This window comes from Mastomys coucha, unplaced genomic scaffold, assembly GCF_008632895.1.
Source record: "Mastomys coucha isolate ucsf_1 unplaced genomic scaffold, UCSF_Mcou_1 pScaffold2, whole genome shotgun sequence".
Taxonomy (NCBI): domain Eukaryota; kingdom Metazoa; phylum Chordata; class Mammalia; order Rodentia; family Muridae; genus Mastomys; species Mastomys coucha.
The window spans coordinates 2220860-2237745 of NW_022196902.1; the positions used below are offsets into that span (position 1 = coordinate 2220860).

The 16886-nt window shown below is 39.1% G+C and overlaps 1 protein-coding gene across 3 annotated transcripts in view; it reads right to left on the reverse strand.

The window, feature by feature from the left end:
• Positions 1–16886, reverse strand: part of Stxbp5 (syntaxin binding protein 5) — a 152925-nt gene that overhangs the window by 5703 nt on the left and 130336 nt on the right. For all 3 annotated transcript variants that reach the window (XM_031380371.1, XM_031380369.1, XM_031380368.1), the window contains 5 exons: positions 13442–13492; positions 6177–6416; positions 4876–5245; positions 4164–4329; positions 2120–2231 (listed from right to left, as the gene is read on the reverse strand). In XM_031380371.1, coding sequence (XP_031236231.1) covers positions 2120–2231; positions 4164–4329; positions 4876–5245; positions 6177–6416; positions 13442–13492 — 939 coding nt within the window. The remainder of the gene's footprint in view (positions 1–2119; positions 2232–4163; positions 4330–4875; positions 5246–6176; positions 6417–13441; positions 13493–16886) is intronic.

The window sequence follows — 16886 nt, forward strand, 5'->3', positions numbered from 1 at the left end:
CAGAGTAGGGGAATGCCAGGGCCAATAAGTGGGAGAAGGTGGGGTGGCAAGCAGGAGAGAGGGGAGGCAACAGGGGTTTGTTCTTGTTGTTGTTGTTGTTTTTTTTTGTTTTAGTTTTTTTGGAGGGGAAACTGGGAAAGGAGAAATCATATGGCATGCAAATAGAGAAAATATCTAAAAAGAAAAGAAACCTCTATTCTGTGAGAATACAGGCGATTTTACTTTATCCACCCTGATACAGCCACGTTCTTCTTTTCCTGTGTGACTATACTGCTCTGTGCCTATAACCTGAAAAGAAGGAGTGAGATCCCTCTGACTTTGCATAAATTTACCACTAGCCACACTGTGGGGCAAGGACTTAGATTCAAATGTCATTATCTATGTACGTAAGTGTAGGTGTGCACATACACATGCTTTTGTTCAACAGTTTCCTTGAATTAAAGCATCCTGCTAGATGGAGAGGGAGGCACATGAGACCCAGGAGGTAAACAAAGCTCCCTGCCTAGGCAGGCAGGGACTCAGACAAAGTCTCTAAGCCTCTCTCCAGCTTTACAGGAGCAGACGTGCTGCTGCAGAGAAGAGGTCAGCTGTGCATCCAGCTGTGTGGAGTCTAGGATTGCAGCTCTTTGTAGTCATCACCTGTGCTGAAGTGCCCTGTGATGCTGTGTTTTGTGGTCATCCTTACTCCCGTAAAAAACCCCTCATTGATGGGCTTAGTTAATAGTAATACCGGAGAAGAACTCATTGATTAACCAAGTTGGACACTGGTCTGATCATGACTTTGGTCTGTGGTGGGTTTCCTTTCCGGGATGAAGAGATAGGTGTGTTTGCATCTCCCCAGGAAGCGCCTCTCGCACAGCACAGGCATATATCAGGTTTTTGGAGAACTCATGCAGTTCATGAACTCAGTTTTTGGACCTTTCAGAATCTTCTTTTATTTCTCTCAACAAAGTGCTATACATTTTACTACTGTCAGTTGAAGTTTTGAATTTCTGTTAACATTTACTTCATGGCCATGTGGGCATCCATGTATCTGTCCACCCATCCATTCATATATCTCTTCATTCATTTCTTCATCCAATCAGAACCTGTTTGTGGTAGGCAAGGCCCTTTTTACTAAAATTAACTTTCATCTTTTTTTCTAACAATAAATAACTGTGGCTAGGTAGCAAAATGTCCCCTTCCTCAAGATGGCTACATTTCAATTTCTGGAAGGCAGGGATATGTCAGCCTGTAATAGGAAAGGAGCTACACAAGTGATTAAACTAAAGACCTGGACCTGGAGTGGTCACCTTACATCATCTAGGTGAGCTCAACCAAATCAAAGAAGAGAGATATAGATACAGAAAGGCAGAGCTGTGACACTGCCTCACACAGTGACAGAGACCAGGCCCTAAGGACTAGAGATGACATCCAGAAGCAGAACAGAGCCTCCATGAGGACCAGTGTGCTGGTGCCACCAGGATAAACTATGCTTACTTCTTACATATAGAACAGAAGCTGAGAAGCCTTAGTGAGCCAGGTTGTTTTAGATCAGCAGATTTTTCATATAACAGCAGTGACAAAGGGCTAATACAAATAATAATTGGTAAAGATGGGATCTTAAGGCTTTGTATACTGATTTATCCAGTACTTAAAAAACAAAACAAAAACCCCAAAGCGTAGCTCCAGGCTGTTCTACCCTTACCAGGACAGTGGGCTTTGGTTGCTCCTGACTCAGCGGCTATGAGGCAAGAAACTGGAAGCAGGTTGTTCTCCTTCCCCCAGCTCCAGATACAGCCAGGACCTGAGGGATGGAGCTGTAAGCCAGACTACAGCATGTAGCCAGAGAGGGCTTGTCTAGCATGTGTAAAGCCAAAGGTTCAACTCCCAGTACTGGAATAATGCCCCATACGAATAAAGCCAGCTTTATCCCTCTTCTGTTGCTTTCTCTCTGGTGCTATTCAAAGTCATGTTGATTTTGGTTGCCTGAGAAAATTATTTTCCTGATTGAGGACAGAATGAAAAGTAATTTTATGCCTTTTGTTACAATGAATAGGAAAAAGCACAATTTATACATGTAACAAAAATTTTATAATGATTGAACATTTTTGTCTTAAAGGGTTATCAGCCAACTTACATAGTTCTTCTCTATCAAGAGATTGTGCACCGCCTCCAAATAAGCCTTTGAAGAACCCTCTGTTTGGCGCTTCTGGTGTTTCTACGGGCGTGAAGAGTTCACCAAGCATCTCCTTTAAAGTCAAAACAAATTATACTGTTAATGCTTCAGGGAAACAGAAATGTAATTAATGAGGTCAGCACTGCAAATGCTGTGACGGTGGCGATGACTCCCTTGAGATTCACCAGGTAAAGAGCATATTCCAAGCTGTCACATCAGGAACACTGTGACCTGCTCTAACAGTTGGTTTCCAAGGCCACACTCACTGAGACAAGTTTGCAGTTTATTCCTCCCACTATTTGTTTGCATTAGGGATAAGACAGTATGCCTGCTTAGAGAGTAAGGTGATGTCACTTTTGTACCAGAGACTGTCTTGGTTTATATCCCAGGCTAGCTTGGGACACAGATCCTTTTCTAACTTCTGGGACTACACTGCCATGTCAAGTGACTATTTGACTTGTACTGGCTGGTTTTGTGTGTCAACTTGACACAGGCTGGAGTTATCACAGAGAAGGGAGCTTCAGTTGGGGAAATGCCTCCATGAGATCCAGCTGTGGGGCATTTTTTCAATTAGTGATCAAGGGGGTAGGGCCCCTTGTAGGTGGTGCCATCCCTGGGCTGGAAGTCTGGGTTCTATAAGAGAGCAGGCTGAGCAAGCCAGGGGAAGCAAGCCAGTAAAGAACATCTCTCCATGGCCTCTGCATCAGCTCCTGCTTCCTGGCCTGCTTGAGTTCCAGTCCTGACTTCCTATGGTGATAAACAGCCATGTGGAAGTAAGCTGAATAAACCCTTTCCTCCCCAACTTGCTTCTTGGTCATGATGTTGTGCAGGAATAGAAACCCTGACTAAGACAACTTTCAAGAAAACATTTCAATCTAATTCAAGAAGACCTGGTAATTTGCCTGACAGCCAGGCCACCTTCTAATAGAAAGAATATTCTCTCCCTGTAGGCCAAGGCATTCAGTGGAACGGGGGCCAGATTCATTTTGAGAGTTATCATCTTTACTGGAAACACATCAATTTCCTTTCTTATAAGCATACAATTTTCATAAACACCATCCTGACCCGTGGGATTTCAGAAAGAGGGCAGAGAGACTTCTACACTGTAAGTCTTCCTTGAACTTATTGTTGACAGTTTTCAGAAAGGGGAAAAGGGACAAGTAAGTTTGGAGAGAGGAATGGCTACCCAGAGGGAGTGGCCAGCACCGGAAGGAGCACACTGAACACATAACAAACTTATGGCCAACGTGACACTAAACAGAAAACAGAAAGATGGGGGAACAAGGCGTGGTCTGCTCTCCCTACTCTCTAGAGCCGCAGTCCTACTGAGGGCACTGAGACAAGAAGGAAACAGAGGGATGCAGAGAGTAAGGAAGAAGTCCTTTATGTAACACAAAGCTTGATCAGAAACATGCATTCTCAACGTTTTAGTATAGTTATGGAGTGTCCTAACTTCTTATGTGGTTCTGTTCAGAAGACTAGAAGAGTACTACTAGAAAAAGTTTACTCTGAAGTCAACAGTTTGTGTTTTTACAACAGGCCGGGGGTAGAGCTGGGGTTGCAGCTCAGAGATCTTTGCCAAATCCAGGTTTCCCCCACTCCTTTCCTTTTAAGAGCCTTGCAGTTTAGAGCTAACATGCACATCAGTGATCTACTGTGATAGTTTTATTTAGCAAATTAAGTATGTTTCCCTCATTTGTGGGTTCTAGATTTCATCCTGATCTCTAAAGTTGTTTGTATCAATGACATGAGAGCAGAGGGAAAATTGTGTAGGGTGCAGTGTTAAGGAGCAGACAGAGGAAGGGAAAGTATGTTATCCACGTACAGGAAAGCTGCTCTATGACACCTAGCATAGGGTAAAAATGTGATGAAACAGACACAAAGCAATAGGAGTCTGAGTTCTCCCACACTGTGCTATGTGTACTCCCATGAGAAGAGTGGATGGGCATGAGGACCCGCAGAGGACCTTCAAGCTCTCCAGAAATTCTAATGTTTTGTTGCTCACCTGAAGATTTTCACATGTTTCCTGACTGTAGGTGAGTCTCTGGATTTCTGTAGGTGAAACAAGGTATAAGGCTTGTCCATTGTTGGCGAAGCAGAATGTCCTGGCTATCCTCATGTTGGTAAGGGGCAGGTAGTAGACATCCAGGAGAGGTCTCAAGCTTGGCAAACTGGAGGGAAAATACATCATTTGTTGGTAATATGCATCAGTTATTTATAGATGCTAAAGGGTAGGTACAATGACACTATATATGAAGACAGGACGCTTAGAACCCACTACTCTGAATGCCAGCCTAAAAAGTTAATGATAGAAAAAAAGAAAAATCACTGGGGCTGCTAAATTGTTTAGTTTATATAGCTAGAGAGGGAAAATATAATCTGTATTTGTCATATCTTTGTTTACTATTAAACATATTCTCAGTGTATAAGCAATACAGTATTTTTCAAGCTGAATTTTGTAATATGACCCAAGCAGGAATACTGTATATGCTACAGAATGGCCTCATTCTTCTTTTCTTTTTTTTTTTTTAAGATTTATTTATTATTACAAATAAGTAGCTGTCTTCAGAAACACCAGAAGAGGGAATCAGATCTCATTATGGGTGGTTGTGAGTCACCATGTGGTTGCTGGGATTTGAACTCAGGACCTTAGGAAGAGCAGTCAGTGCTCTTACCTGCTCAGCCATCTCACCAGCACAAAATGGCCTCACTCTTACCTGAAAGTCATAATATGGCCATTGGCACAGAAGCAGGCGAGGCAGACACTGTTACTCAGTGCGACGATGTCTCCACGGAGCACGAAGGATGTCTCAGTGATGTTCTGCTTGTACGCACAGTTCTGGGTTGGCAGTGAGATGACCTTTGCTTGCTTTTCAGAACATATCACTGCGTACTGGTTTTCACTAATTTCCTGAGAAGAGGAGGGGGACACTGAGACAGGTCGCCGCTTTTTCAATTTCTCCTTTTCGTCTTTTTCTTCAGGAACGTTGTGTTCTTTCCAGGGTTCGTATGCAGGTGGCATTAAGCAGCCCGTGGCATCCAGAAATGCCATCCTCAAGATTGCACCTTTTAACCTCAATATAGTACCTAGAATGTAGAAGTTTAGTATATACTTCCATTTTCAAATTCAGAGTAAATATACTTATTCTAATTCTGACACTAAATCCACACACATCTGTTGACTCAACACTACACTGGATATGCAGTTCACTGATAAAATCCAAAACCCAAGCCTTGCAGTCAGTGGTCTGAAAAATATGTCATTATTACATGTCAATAATTTACAATTAAATAATGAACTCTGTACACACATACACACCTGACCTGCAGATTAATAAATGAATGATATGTTGTTTCCTTTAAATGTAGAACTAGAGAATTTATTTTAATTAAAAAAAAAACCACCCTAATTTGTGCACACAGCACCTGTGGAAATGAAGGCTCACCTCTGGGAACTGGCTCTCTTGCCCCTTGTTTCTGAGGCAGGGCATCCTCTTCCCTGTGCTCTGAAGTCCAGGCTGGCTGACCCGAGAGCTCTGGGTCAGTTTCCCTTTCTTACCTCTACCCTGACACAAACGTGCTACGGTTACAGACGTGAATCAACTGCTCTAAGCTATTGATTTGAATTCTGAGGACTGAATACAAGTTAGCAGGCTTGAGTGGCAAATGATTTTACTATTTGAGCCTTTCCCATGGCTCTAAAATATTTACTTTTTTTTTTTGGTTATTTGAGACAGGGTTTCTCTGTGTATCCCTGGCTGTCCTGGAACTCACTCTGTAGATCAGGCTGGCCTTGAACTCAAAAATCTGCCTGCCTCTGCCTCCCAAGTGCTGGGATTAAAGGCGTGCGCCACCCCTGCCTGGCGAATATTTACTTCTTAAACCATCAAAAACTATCACTAATATCATTAATCTTTATAGTGCTTAGATCTGTAAATGAAAAGCTGAAGCTTCTAATGAAGCCAGAGGATGTCTCACATGGGACAAACATCTGCACACTGCACTGGGTCATACATACCGCTTGGAGACACAATCACTGGCTGAAGGAGTCTCTGCTCAGGCCCCGGAGGGAGATTCAGCGTGATGACAAATGCAGTTCCCACTGTAGTTCCCACCCACAGACATGGAGACGGGGAAGAGTCTGCCTTCCGAGTGAAAGTCTCACAGAAATGAAGAGCAGAGATGGCCTCCCGGGACTCTTTGTCAATGCTGGTTACACTTGAACTCCGAGATCTGCTGAAGGAATTGTCTTTTATATCTGAAATGATTTAAAATGTGGGACTGCCTTAGTTCATAAAATACCACACTTTTTGTTGTTACACTAAATGAAGCTTTTAATGTCCTTTCAGGTGAAAAGAAAGAAAAAAATTATGTCCATAAAATTTCCCCTTTGCTTAAATGTAAAATGCAAATACATAAATAGTTTTCAGAAGTGAGGAGGGCAGCGACTAAAGAAACTGTCCACTGGTGCTGGCACCAACTGTTCTCATGGAGCTCTTATATCCTTGGCATCACGATTCATAATTCATGCACTTTGCAGTTGTTACATCTGCAAAGTGCATCTGAAAGTGCTTGAAGTGGAACCACTTCTGCTTCCCAGTCTGTCCACGTGAACACCACAAAAACGAGGAGAAGGTAGCCCCGACTTTCTTGCCCACAAACAGCACTCATGTAAGAGGTGTGGCCTCAGAGCATGTAACTGGCATCTGCCTGTGGATTTAGTGCCATGCACATTTCTCTAGAAAAGCTTGTCTGGAAGGGTGCAGCTGATTTATTTCACTTTCTAATTCTAATGTTGCGTGCATTAGTGTATTGCCTGCAGGTATGCATGTGTGAGGGTTCAGGCTCCTGGAACTGAGCTATGGGTAGCTGTGAGATGCTGGGTGGGTCCTGGGAATTAAGCCCAGCTCCTCTCTAAGAGCAACCTCTCTTAGCTGCCGAGCCTGACGTAGCTATTTTAAGATCATACTCATTAATTTTTCTCCACTAGATTCTTGTTTTTGATCACATCACAAGTTTTGGCTCTTTTCTCTGCATTACCAAATGCTTTCTGCTTTGTCTCCTAAGGAATTATATCATTTACAAAGCATTAAATTCTACTGACATTAGGATATTCAGGTTATCTTAAGGAGCAAACATGAGACCTGGTCCCATCATTTCCACTTACTGCTGCAGGAGCTGGGAGGCCTGTTTCTTGTTTTTCTGTCACTAATCTAGTTCTGTTATTCTGAACACAGATTCTCCTCTTCATGTAACGAGTCCGATGGTTCCACCTTGGTCTCACTGCCAATAGAACTCAACTTTACATGGCACAGTTGTGACTCAATTGCAGTGATTAACCCTGCCCCTTCTCCCAGTAGCTTCTACCTGTCTATTTAGCCATATTCTCAGTCTTAATAAGATTGTCCAGAACCCTCACATCAAACCTTAACTTTGTGGTTCTGTCTCCTTTTCAGTTTGCTATAGAATCCAAACAGAAGCTTCTGATTTTTTTTTTCCCCAAACATGTTAGGAGCCATCCCAGGACAAGGTAATGACTACCAGGTGATCTTCCTGAGATGTCTTCGCTTTAGATTAATACCTACAATGAAGCTCTGATAGGCAAGGCCTAGGAATAAATCATTTTTGGAAAGATTCCTGCTATTAATATGGTTTTCCTGTTATTATTAAACATATATGACAATCACTAGGTATTAGCCCACTCTTTTGAGCAGATCTCTGCAAATCTACAAAGATGTACTACTGTCTTGTAGTGATGCTATATAGACAAATAGGTAATTTAATTCTTAATGATGATCCTATAAGAATTCCTAAAATTATGTCAGTATTTACTAAGTTCTTTTATAGTGGGATTGCTATTAGGTCCTTTTCTGATAGTCAAAACTGCAGTGAGAACTCTGTCATTCTCCCATGTGTCACTAGTTAACTGCTTCTAGATAGTAGCCAGACTTTATACTACTCAGAGCACATTCCAAGCGGTTGTAAAACCATTACCTAAAGGTCATAAGGGAAGTAGCAATTTATTATTTATTATAGGGTGCTAGGACAGAAGATGGGTTTATCTATATAAAACTTCACTAATAACTTAGTTATGATTTTCAACTTTCAATGAACCTATGGAGCTGTGACAGGTGATGAATGTTTAGCCAGATATTTACTACTAATGGAAATGCATGTAAAAATTCTTTGTTATAAACTTCTATTTTAATTTATGACTTGATTTTATGTGTGAACTTGTGATGAACTTTTTAACATGCAATCATGTATTCTGAAAGATATACAAGGTCTGAGGACAAAGAGAAGAGTCAGAATGGAGCTGAAGAGAAGTTTTTAAGACAGTACACTTTTTAGACAGAATTGAATTCAAGAAGAACTTAGAAGTACAGGCAAAGCATTGGGAGAAAAGGTATTGTGAGTAAGAGCATTATTGTGACATCAGAGCAGGAGGAGAGAGCAAGATTTGAAGGAGAATGCAGAGTGGAATAACTGAGAAACAGAGCAATGTGCAGAATGCAGAGGGAAAGAGGAAAAAAGAAGAAGCTATAGAGAGAGCAGAAGGAGCAGGCAGGCTTCCTGTACCATGGGACAGAATAGGTCTTTTCTTAATAACAAGGCAGGCTTAGTCTTATTAAAGGAAAAAAGCTTCTTAAAAAACTTGGGTTTAATTCATTTAGCATTAAAAGAGTAGAAGCTTTTTCTTTCTGTATGCAATAAAGATTGGAGCTTATATTTCACCCAGAATGAGTGAGTTCTTTCTGCACTAGTGTTTGGTCTTTTGTTCCAAATTTATATGTAAGTATGGATATGTATGTGTAAGTATGTAATTGTGAGAACACATGCATATGTGTGTGTAAGTACGTAATTGTGAGAACGCATGCAAACTGAGCCCAACTGGTTTGAATGGTAATGTATAAATCACATTCCTGAATCTATATGTGAATTGACCTGAGAGTTTATGCATATTTGCTTATGTAAAAGTCTTTCCTTCTGCAAGCATTATTCTCTTCTCCTGGTTCAATAGTTTTGCTCCAAAGAGAAGAATGAGAGGAAAAATTTTTCCCCTGCCTCACTTAAGAGTATTTCTGCTTTGCCCCTTTTTCTTAGATAGTTTTCATAGGAACATTTTTACAACTTAGAAATAAATGCTACAATCACTTTTCAAAGTGTCCCCTTTTCTTCCTGGGACTTCTGACTAACAGGCTGCAAGTTAGAGCCTCGCAGTTCCTGACTAGATAGAACAAAGGCCACATTACTTAATCCCGTGCTGCTAGGCTACAGGTGTCAATGTCTAAGCCAGCAGCATTTTACCTTCAGAAAGAGTAAGAAAGTTAAGACCTTTTAGAAGTTATCAGCATGTCAGTATAGTTAGGGAGCTAGGATGTCCGGAGACCACCAGTCTAAAGCCATACCAGAGTTCTATTCTGTGTCTCATCTCGAGCCGCTCCAGGCCGGGATGCTCCCAGAACAAACAAAGCCCGTGTTTAAGTCTTGTGATCTTCTGGTCCTTGTATCCAACCCTTTTGTACCAAACAACACTTGCAATCTAAGTGGATTTATCAGGACTTCTAAGCCACAGAGGTCTTCTGGCCTTTGGATCTATAGCTATTGAGAGTTGTTCTCTTCCAGAATTGTCATGAAACAGCAGTCGCCAGTTATTTTAGACCTATCTTACCTCCTACTCTAGGATGGCTTTTGATGCTCTGTAGAATGTCCAAGAGCTTCACTTGTAAAGTTTATTCAATAAACACTGAAGATGGAACTATGACTGACAGCTTAAGACATTCTGTTCAACACTGCCATTAGGATATATTAAAATTCCCAGAAACATTTAAAAATCAAACCTAGTACACTACACTTTTGAAATCATAGCTTTCAATATTTTTTTAAGTGTCATTAGTAAAAATGACAAAAAAGCTTTCTAAGGTGTAGTTTAGTAATATAAAAAGGTATTACTCAATCTTTATACACCCACAAACTTCCTGCAAACAAATTTAGATTCATAAATTAAAAATATGCCCTTAATAATTCTATGTAACACAATTTTGATGATAGCTGATGCTAGTGAGGGTCACATCTAACTGTAGTTTCTAAATGCATTCTCCTGTTCAACATTCTGTGCTTCTGTTACAGATAATGTGGAGAAAAGGCAACGGCTATGATGTCTGACGTGTGGAAGTTCACTCTTCAGGATGGCAATACCACTATGACATATCACTATGGGCAGGATCCAGGGGAGGTGCATGCCACTGCAGCACCAGCCACGGAAGACACGTGTGAGGTTCTCAAGTCACCATAGTCTAGTTGACCAAGAAGGGCTGGCCTCTGACTCTGTTTCACTTCTGGCCTTGCTGCCATGTCACCTGTCCCTCTGACATAATTTCTGACCATGATGCTATACATCATGATGTAATACAGCCAGAAAACCCTGACCAGAGACAAGCCGATGAGGGTATCATGCAGGTAGACCTTTAAAATGTGAATTACTAATACATAAGCTCTTTGTTAACAACTTGGGTATTTTTGTTATAGTAACACAAAATGACTAAAATTCTTACTGTAAAAGAAACTTTCTATAATCAACAAATATTATACTCATGGATGAGTTTATAAAATGATACTGACTATAAAATTTATTAACTTTTGAAAACCTTCAAGTTACTTTTTAAAATTAAAATTTAAGCATATTTTCCAATAACATATTTTGTTGTTTAAACAATACATATAAAGCCTAGACAATATTAATTGTGCCCTGGTGATAACAATGGAAAGTAATGATACAAGAAAAGTTGGTAATAGAAGTTTCAGTAAACTAACAGGTAGAAAATATGTCATATTTATTAAAAATTATAGATTAACAATAATTTATATTTTAAATGTTAATTCAAAGCCATAAGTATAGAGCATATTAATTTAATGAACTAATTTAACATCAAAATATTAAGCTACAACAGCTTTATTATGTGATTTGCCAATCATCAAAGGAACTCCTCATGCTCCATTGACTAACAACTAAGTTCCAACATGACGGATATAGGTTACCTATTTTATCATCTACTTAGAATTAAGTAAGTCAAAAGTTTCAGTATTTCATGAAGTACAACTCCACTTCTCCCTATTAAGTTAGATCGCACAGGTCTTGTGGTGTGACTTTTTAGAAAGTGTATAAGCTAAACAAAACAGAAGTGTTCATTCACTTGCTTGTTTGAGACAGACTCAGTGTGTAGACCAGACTGGCTTCAAATCTCTCGATTTTTTTTTTTCCTGAGTGACTGAGAGTGAAATAACAGGTGTGCACTACTACACAATGGTGAACAGCCCGACTATGAAGTTAAAAGTTATGAAGATAAAAGTTGCCAGTTTGCCAAATGCCAGCTATGATCATAATACTACATATTATCATTCTTATTTAAACTACATTATCGCCTCGAAAGGTATCATTTAACAAGTAATTAAAGAGGCCTGTAAAAGAAAGATGGACACACAGACTAAATGGTATAGTGGATATAGTGGTGACATATAATATACACTTTATATGTTGATACTTTAATGTCACTAAATAGTTGACTGTAATGTGCATATATATGTATGTGTACATATATGCACACACACACACACACATATATAGAGAGAGAGAGAAAGAGAGAGAAAGAGAGAGAGAGAGATCTAGCTTTAAAAGACAGTCAGCTTACAGTTTAACTGGCAATGTTTATTGTTACTGAAACCACAAGCCTCTCCAATTGTGTGATGAAAATCCTGGATACTTTTCTAGAGTAAACATGTACATGGTAAGCCTAAGAAATTACACAGTAAGCATAAAAAATACTTAGGTTCAAATTATGACTTTCATATTTGTAGATATAAATCATACTTTTACAGTTTTACATAAATGTTTTCAATTAAACTTATTCTTTGACAATGACATACAAACATACATATGCACACACACACATACACACATATATACACACATATACACAACACACACACACACTCACATACAACTATAAGGCATTTGGATTTTCATTTTTATAATAAAGGATTTTGATCTTCTGGAAACAGGAGTCACCTTGTATTCTAAGATCAATTTTCACTCCCTTTTAAGAGTATCTAATTCAACTAAATTATATTTCCTATGCTCAGAACTTCCTGATCATAGCTGTATACTAGTATGCCTATACTAATCACCACATGCTTCCTCTCAGTAGAAAAGTGGTAAGAGAAATGGCAGGCAGAGAGAGAGATGCTAAATTAGTGTTGAACATGACCAACACCTCAGCCTGACAAGGAATCTAGTTAATAACTGGGAGGAGGAATGAGTGGGGCAACTCAGTCATCTCTAAGACAACGCTCAGCAAAAGCATCCTTTAGTGCTACTTCTTCAATTAAGATAGACATTTCAGGGAGGGAAATTCTGGAGAGAAACATGGCTTTGCCTGTACTACAGTGGTTCTCAACCTGTGGGTCACAACTCCTTTGGGGCATATCAGATATCCTGCATACCAGATATTTACATTACAATTTATAATAGTAGCAAAATTACAGATATGAGGTAGAAACCAAATAATTTTATGGTTGGGGGTCACCAGCAACCAGCGTGAGAAACTCTAGTAAAGGGTTGTAGCATAGGAAGGCTGAGAACCACTGCTGCACTGAGTGGATTTTTGTGATCCCATTTGTTGATATAAAAAATACTGAGAGTTGCTATGAGACAGTCTAAAGTACAACGTTTGAATATTTTCCCACTGCCTTCATAATGAATGAGCTACAAGAAAGGATTATCAGACAGTATTCTTCATTTACTATCAAAGTCAACAATGACAATCTTAAATAAGAGTTTCGTTCTACATGAAAAACTGGTTGTCTATTTTAAAAATAGTATAGAATTAAGTGTGTATTATTCACAATAGGGTTTTGAATGGATGGGATGTAAATACTTTTAGTAAAAACTAAACCATAATCAAGAAAGTTTGACTAAATTTTATTTGGAAAAAAGCAAGAGAGGCAAGTGAATATGTGTTTTGTTTTCCTGAGTGTGTATCCTAAATACTGTTTCAAAAGGTGTTAAATGACTGAGTCTCTTGTCATTGTAGCCCTAACTCAGTATGATCTACAATAATTTCCTATCTTCAGATCTCTACTTTCCTACTCTACTGTGCTTATAGACCATGCGTGTATTTTCATCCTGACTTAGGGGATCTACCACTGAGCTGGGGTGGAATCTTCTCCTGAAGCTGTCAGAGTTTCTCATTAAGGTTCAATTATTTTGGATATTTATCTACTTACCTAAATCAGGCTTTAGGTCAGTTGGCAAGCTTAATTTCCTTGACATCTTTGCTGAAAAATAAAATATATTTTTAAAATTTTGAGAAATATTTGAATGATATTTGTCATAGCAACTGATTTTCAAGATAGAAGTGAATAATTTTATTCCGAAGTTGAGATGGGGTAACTAAACTATGTTTAGTAACATCAAGAGTGGAAGAAACAAATCTTCCTTCCAAACTTTTAAAAGTGTGTACTCACTTGATATAATCTTTGCATGCCTGAAGCTCTTCCTTCAAGGCAGCATGATGCACTCCTTACTTAACCATAGTGACTGCTTAGGGCTACAGGAGGCCTGACTTTTCCACAAAGAGAAAAGTTGCCCCTCAGGACTGTGTTGCAGATGAAGCAACAGCATGAGAACAGGCTAGGATGTGGACACAAGGTCTTCCTAGCTCCCAACACCATGGCTTCTGTACTCGCCATTGTTTTAAAGTTAATATTTAGAATACAAGACACACCTCTATCTCTAAACAAATCAAAATACTTGTGTAATCAACATATATGACACAACCATTATTTGGTATATATTAATACTTCCATTTCTATTTCAGTTAAAAAATGTCATGTTTAATCTATAACCATTTATATGAAATGTATTTATAGAAAATATAAATATAGGTATTTTTATATGATAGAAAAATTAAAAATTCATCCACAAACTTCATGGAATTCACTTTCCATCCTCAAAATCAGTTATTGCTTTAGCTTAGGAAGTGGTTTTACGTTAGGAGTCAGTTTGCTACAACTATTCTGTTAGTGGTAGTGCATGCGTCAGAGAATAGTGCTCCCTATGTGAAATTTTGAAAAAAAAAATATTGGTTAATACATGAATGCATACATTTGGTTAAAGTTTGGATGGTTAGGAGATATTTAAAGCACAGACCCTGCTAGTCCATAAGGGCGCCATGTAAACAAAGAGAAATCCAGTCATAGTACATAACCTCCACATCTAAAAAAACGACAAATCCAGTGTTAGGAATAGGCGTTAGGTAGACTGGGAGGGGCTTTGGGGTAGGAAGGAAGTCACCCAGTTACTGTTCAGCTTCACTAAGCTAATTAGCATACTTCAACTGGCCACATTTACATATCAGTCCGCTCTTCTCTGCCAACTTACTAAGCCTGAGACAAGAGGTAAAGGCAATACAAAATTAGAATAGCTGAATACAGTCACAGCTGTTTATCCCCCATACCTAGGTGCTATTATAGTTGATGTAGAATAACCTTAGAGTTAGAAGATACTGTGTTCCTCCAACAGTCTTCTAAAGACTTTCAAAGAAGCCGTGGGAGCTTTCACCAGATATCACATGTCCAGTATAAACAGTTTGGTAATGTGTGAAACTTAAAATAAAAATCAGTCTTGCATAGCTCAAAAATAACTTTTAAAGGACTCTCATGTCATGCATGTCATCACTCCAGACCCCACTACTCTGCTCAGTCAGTTATTGTGAGCCACCAACTCACACTTCTCAAACACAAGGGTGCACGTCAGTCTGCATTTGTAGATAGCCTAGTGCTTCCTTATTCCAATTCTGTGATAATATTCTTAAAAAAAGGGGCGTGGAACCTTTAAGACAAATATATAGAATGTCAGACATCAACATAAGCTCAACTTTTTATTTCAAAACCAAATTTCAACATACAGATAAATACAGAAAAATGAACCATCACAAATAATTTGTAAAAATACCTCTTGAAGTAAATACTATGAAATGAATAATTTATAATTATAACTGTTTCATTGACACTTTATTGGGGGTTAGTTTTGCACACTGTGTATTCAGATGCTGGTTATTGTGCCCAGGGATCTGGTTGCAGTTTGGACACTGGCACTGTCTTGATTATTGAAGCATCTCCTTGTCTCAATGTTGTGTAAAATTTGTTCTCCATCATTTGATTTGTTAATAAAGAGCTGATCAGCCTATAGTTGGGGAGGGGAGCTAAGGCAGGGACTTCTGATCCGAGTGTGGCAGGGGGTCCCACGTGGAGAGACGAGATAGAGGAGGTTGCCATGGAAGTGTCGCCATGGGAGGGTAGCCATGAGTACATGGATGGAGCAGAAGCAGCCGGGGGAGACTGAGATAGCAGGTAACGGGTTAGAATAGATTCCAACACTGCCCTGCTGAGCACCTGAAACTCTTAATAAACATACCAGGTCTCTGTGTTGTTATTTCAGAGCAAGTGTGGACATAGAAAAGTCCTGTACTTTTTAATACACTTTGAATCAGTTACTAGACCTATGACCTGCTTTTTTTTGCTTACAACAAAATTCTGAATTCCATTAAATTCCTTTGATTCTCTTTAGAATTTCCACTAGAAACAATTTATATAGCCTCGAGTATCTAAAAAAATGCAAACACATCCTTCTCATAAAATAAAATTTTCTGTCTAGAACCATGAGTTTTGTATTATATAAAAATCATGAGTATCATTAAATATTTCTCTAGCAATTCTGACCCAATTCCAGTCATTTTTTAATACTGGGGAAAGCACACATAAAGTATTTTGTAATAACTGTCAAAATGTTTTAATTATGTACTCTTATTAATTGTTTTAACTCCTACTAATAGCTTAATCTTTTTCGACTATACCCTTATTCCAGCATCCATCACCTCTGCTGATCCTGTGCTCAGCACCACAGAGTGTGACTGTGGATGCAGCACTTAACTTCCCCGTTTAACTCTTTCTTGAAAAATAAAAGGATGAGAATATTGAAGCTGTGTACTTTAATCAATTAATAATGTAGAACAGAAGCATAAGGAGTAAATCTTAAGCTGTGTTAGTCATCTGGACTTGTGTGAAAATAACCAATGAAGAGAGCACATGACCGACACAGCACTCGCTTCACTTAAACTGACTTCAGAATTACTCCAGGGCTTACTGAGAAGTAAATCATCAGTTGATTCTCTGTGTCCTAGGGCTGGAGAGATAAGTCTCTGATCCCCATTGTAACAAATGCCATAGGAAAAACTACTAACTAGCACAGAGTGCTGCCCATTAAAAGCAGAGCTGTGTTTGACTTGCTGCGGCACAGTACTTACTCTTTTGTCTCTAACACTATCTTACTCATCCTGGCTTCACATACTCAGGCTGTTTGGTAATCCTTCCTGGCACACAGACATTAAAATGGATCTGGAGGCATGAAATCCAACTAAAAGTCTATGTCTAGCATGAGACAGGATAATTATCAAATAGTTATGAGTTTTCAGCAAAGTTAATTTTGATTTTCTTACCAAATAGTGCTTAGCATGTGGACTGTATTTTATTGATCACAGTTTCTAAGTGACTTATGGAAATGACTAACAGTTGTCTTTAAGATTTTAGTAATGAGCCAGGTGGTGGTGGCGCATGCCTTTAATCCCAGCACTTGGGAGGCAGAGATAGGCGGATTTCTGAGTTCAAGGCC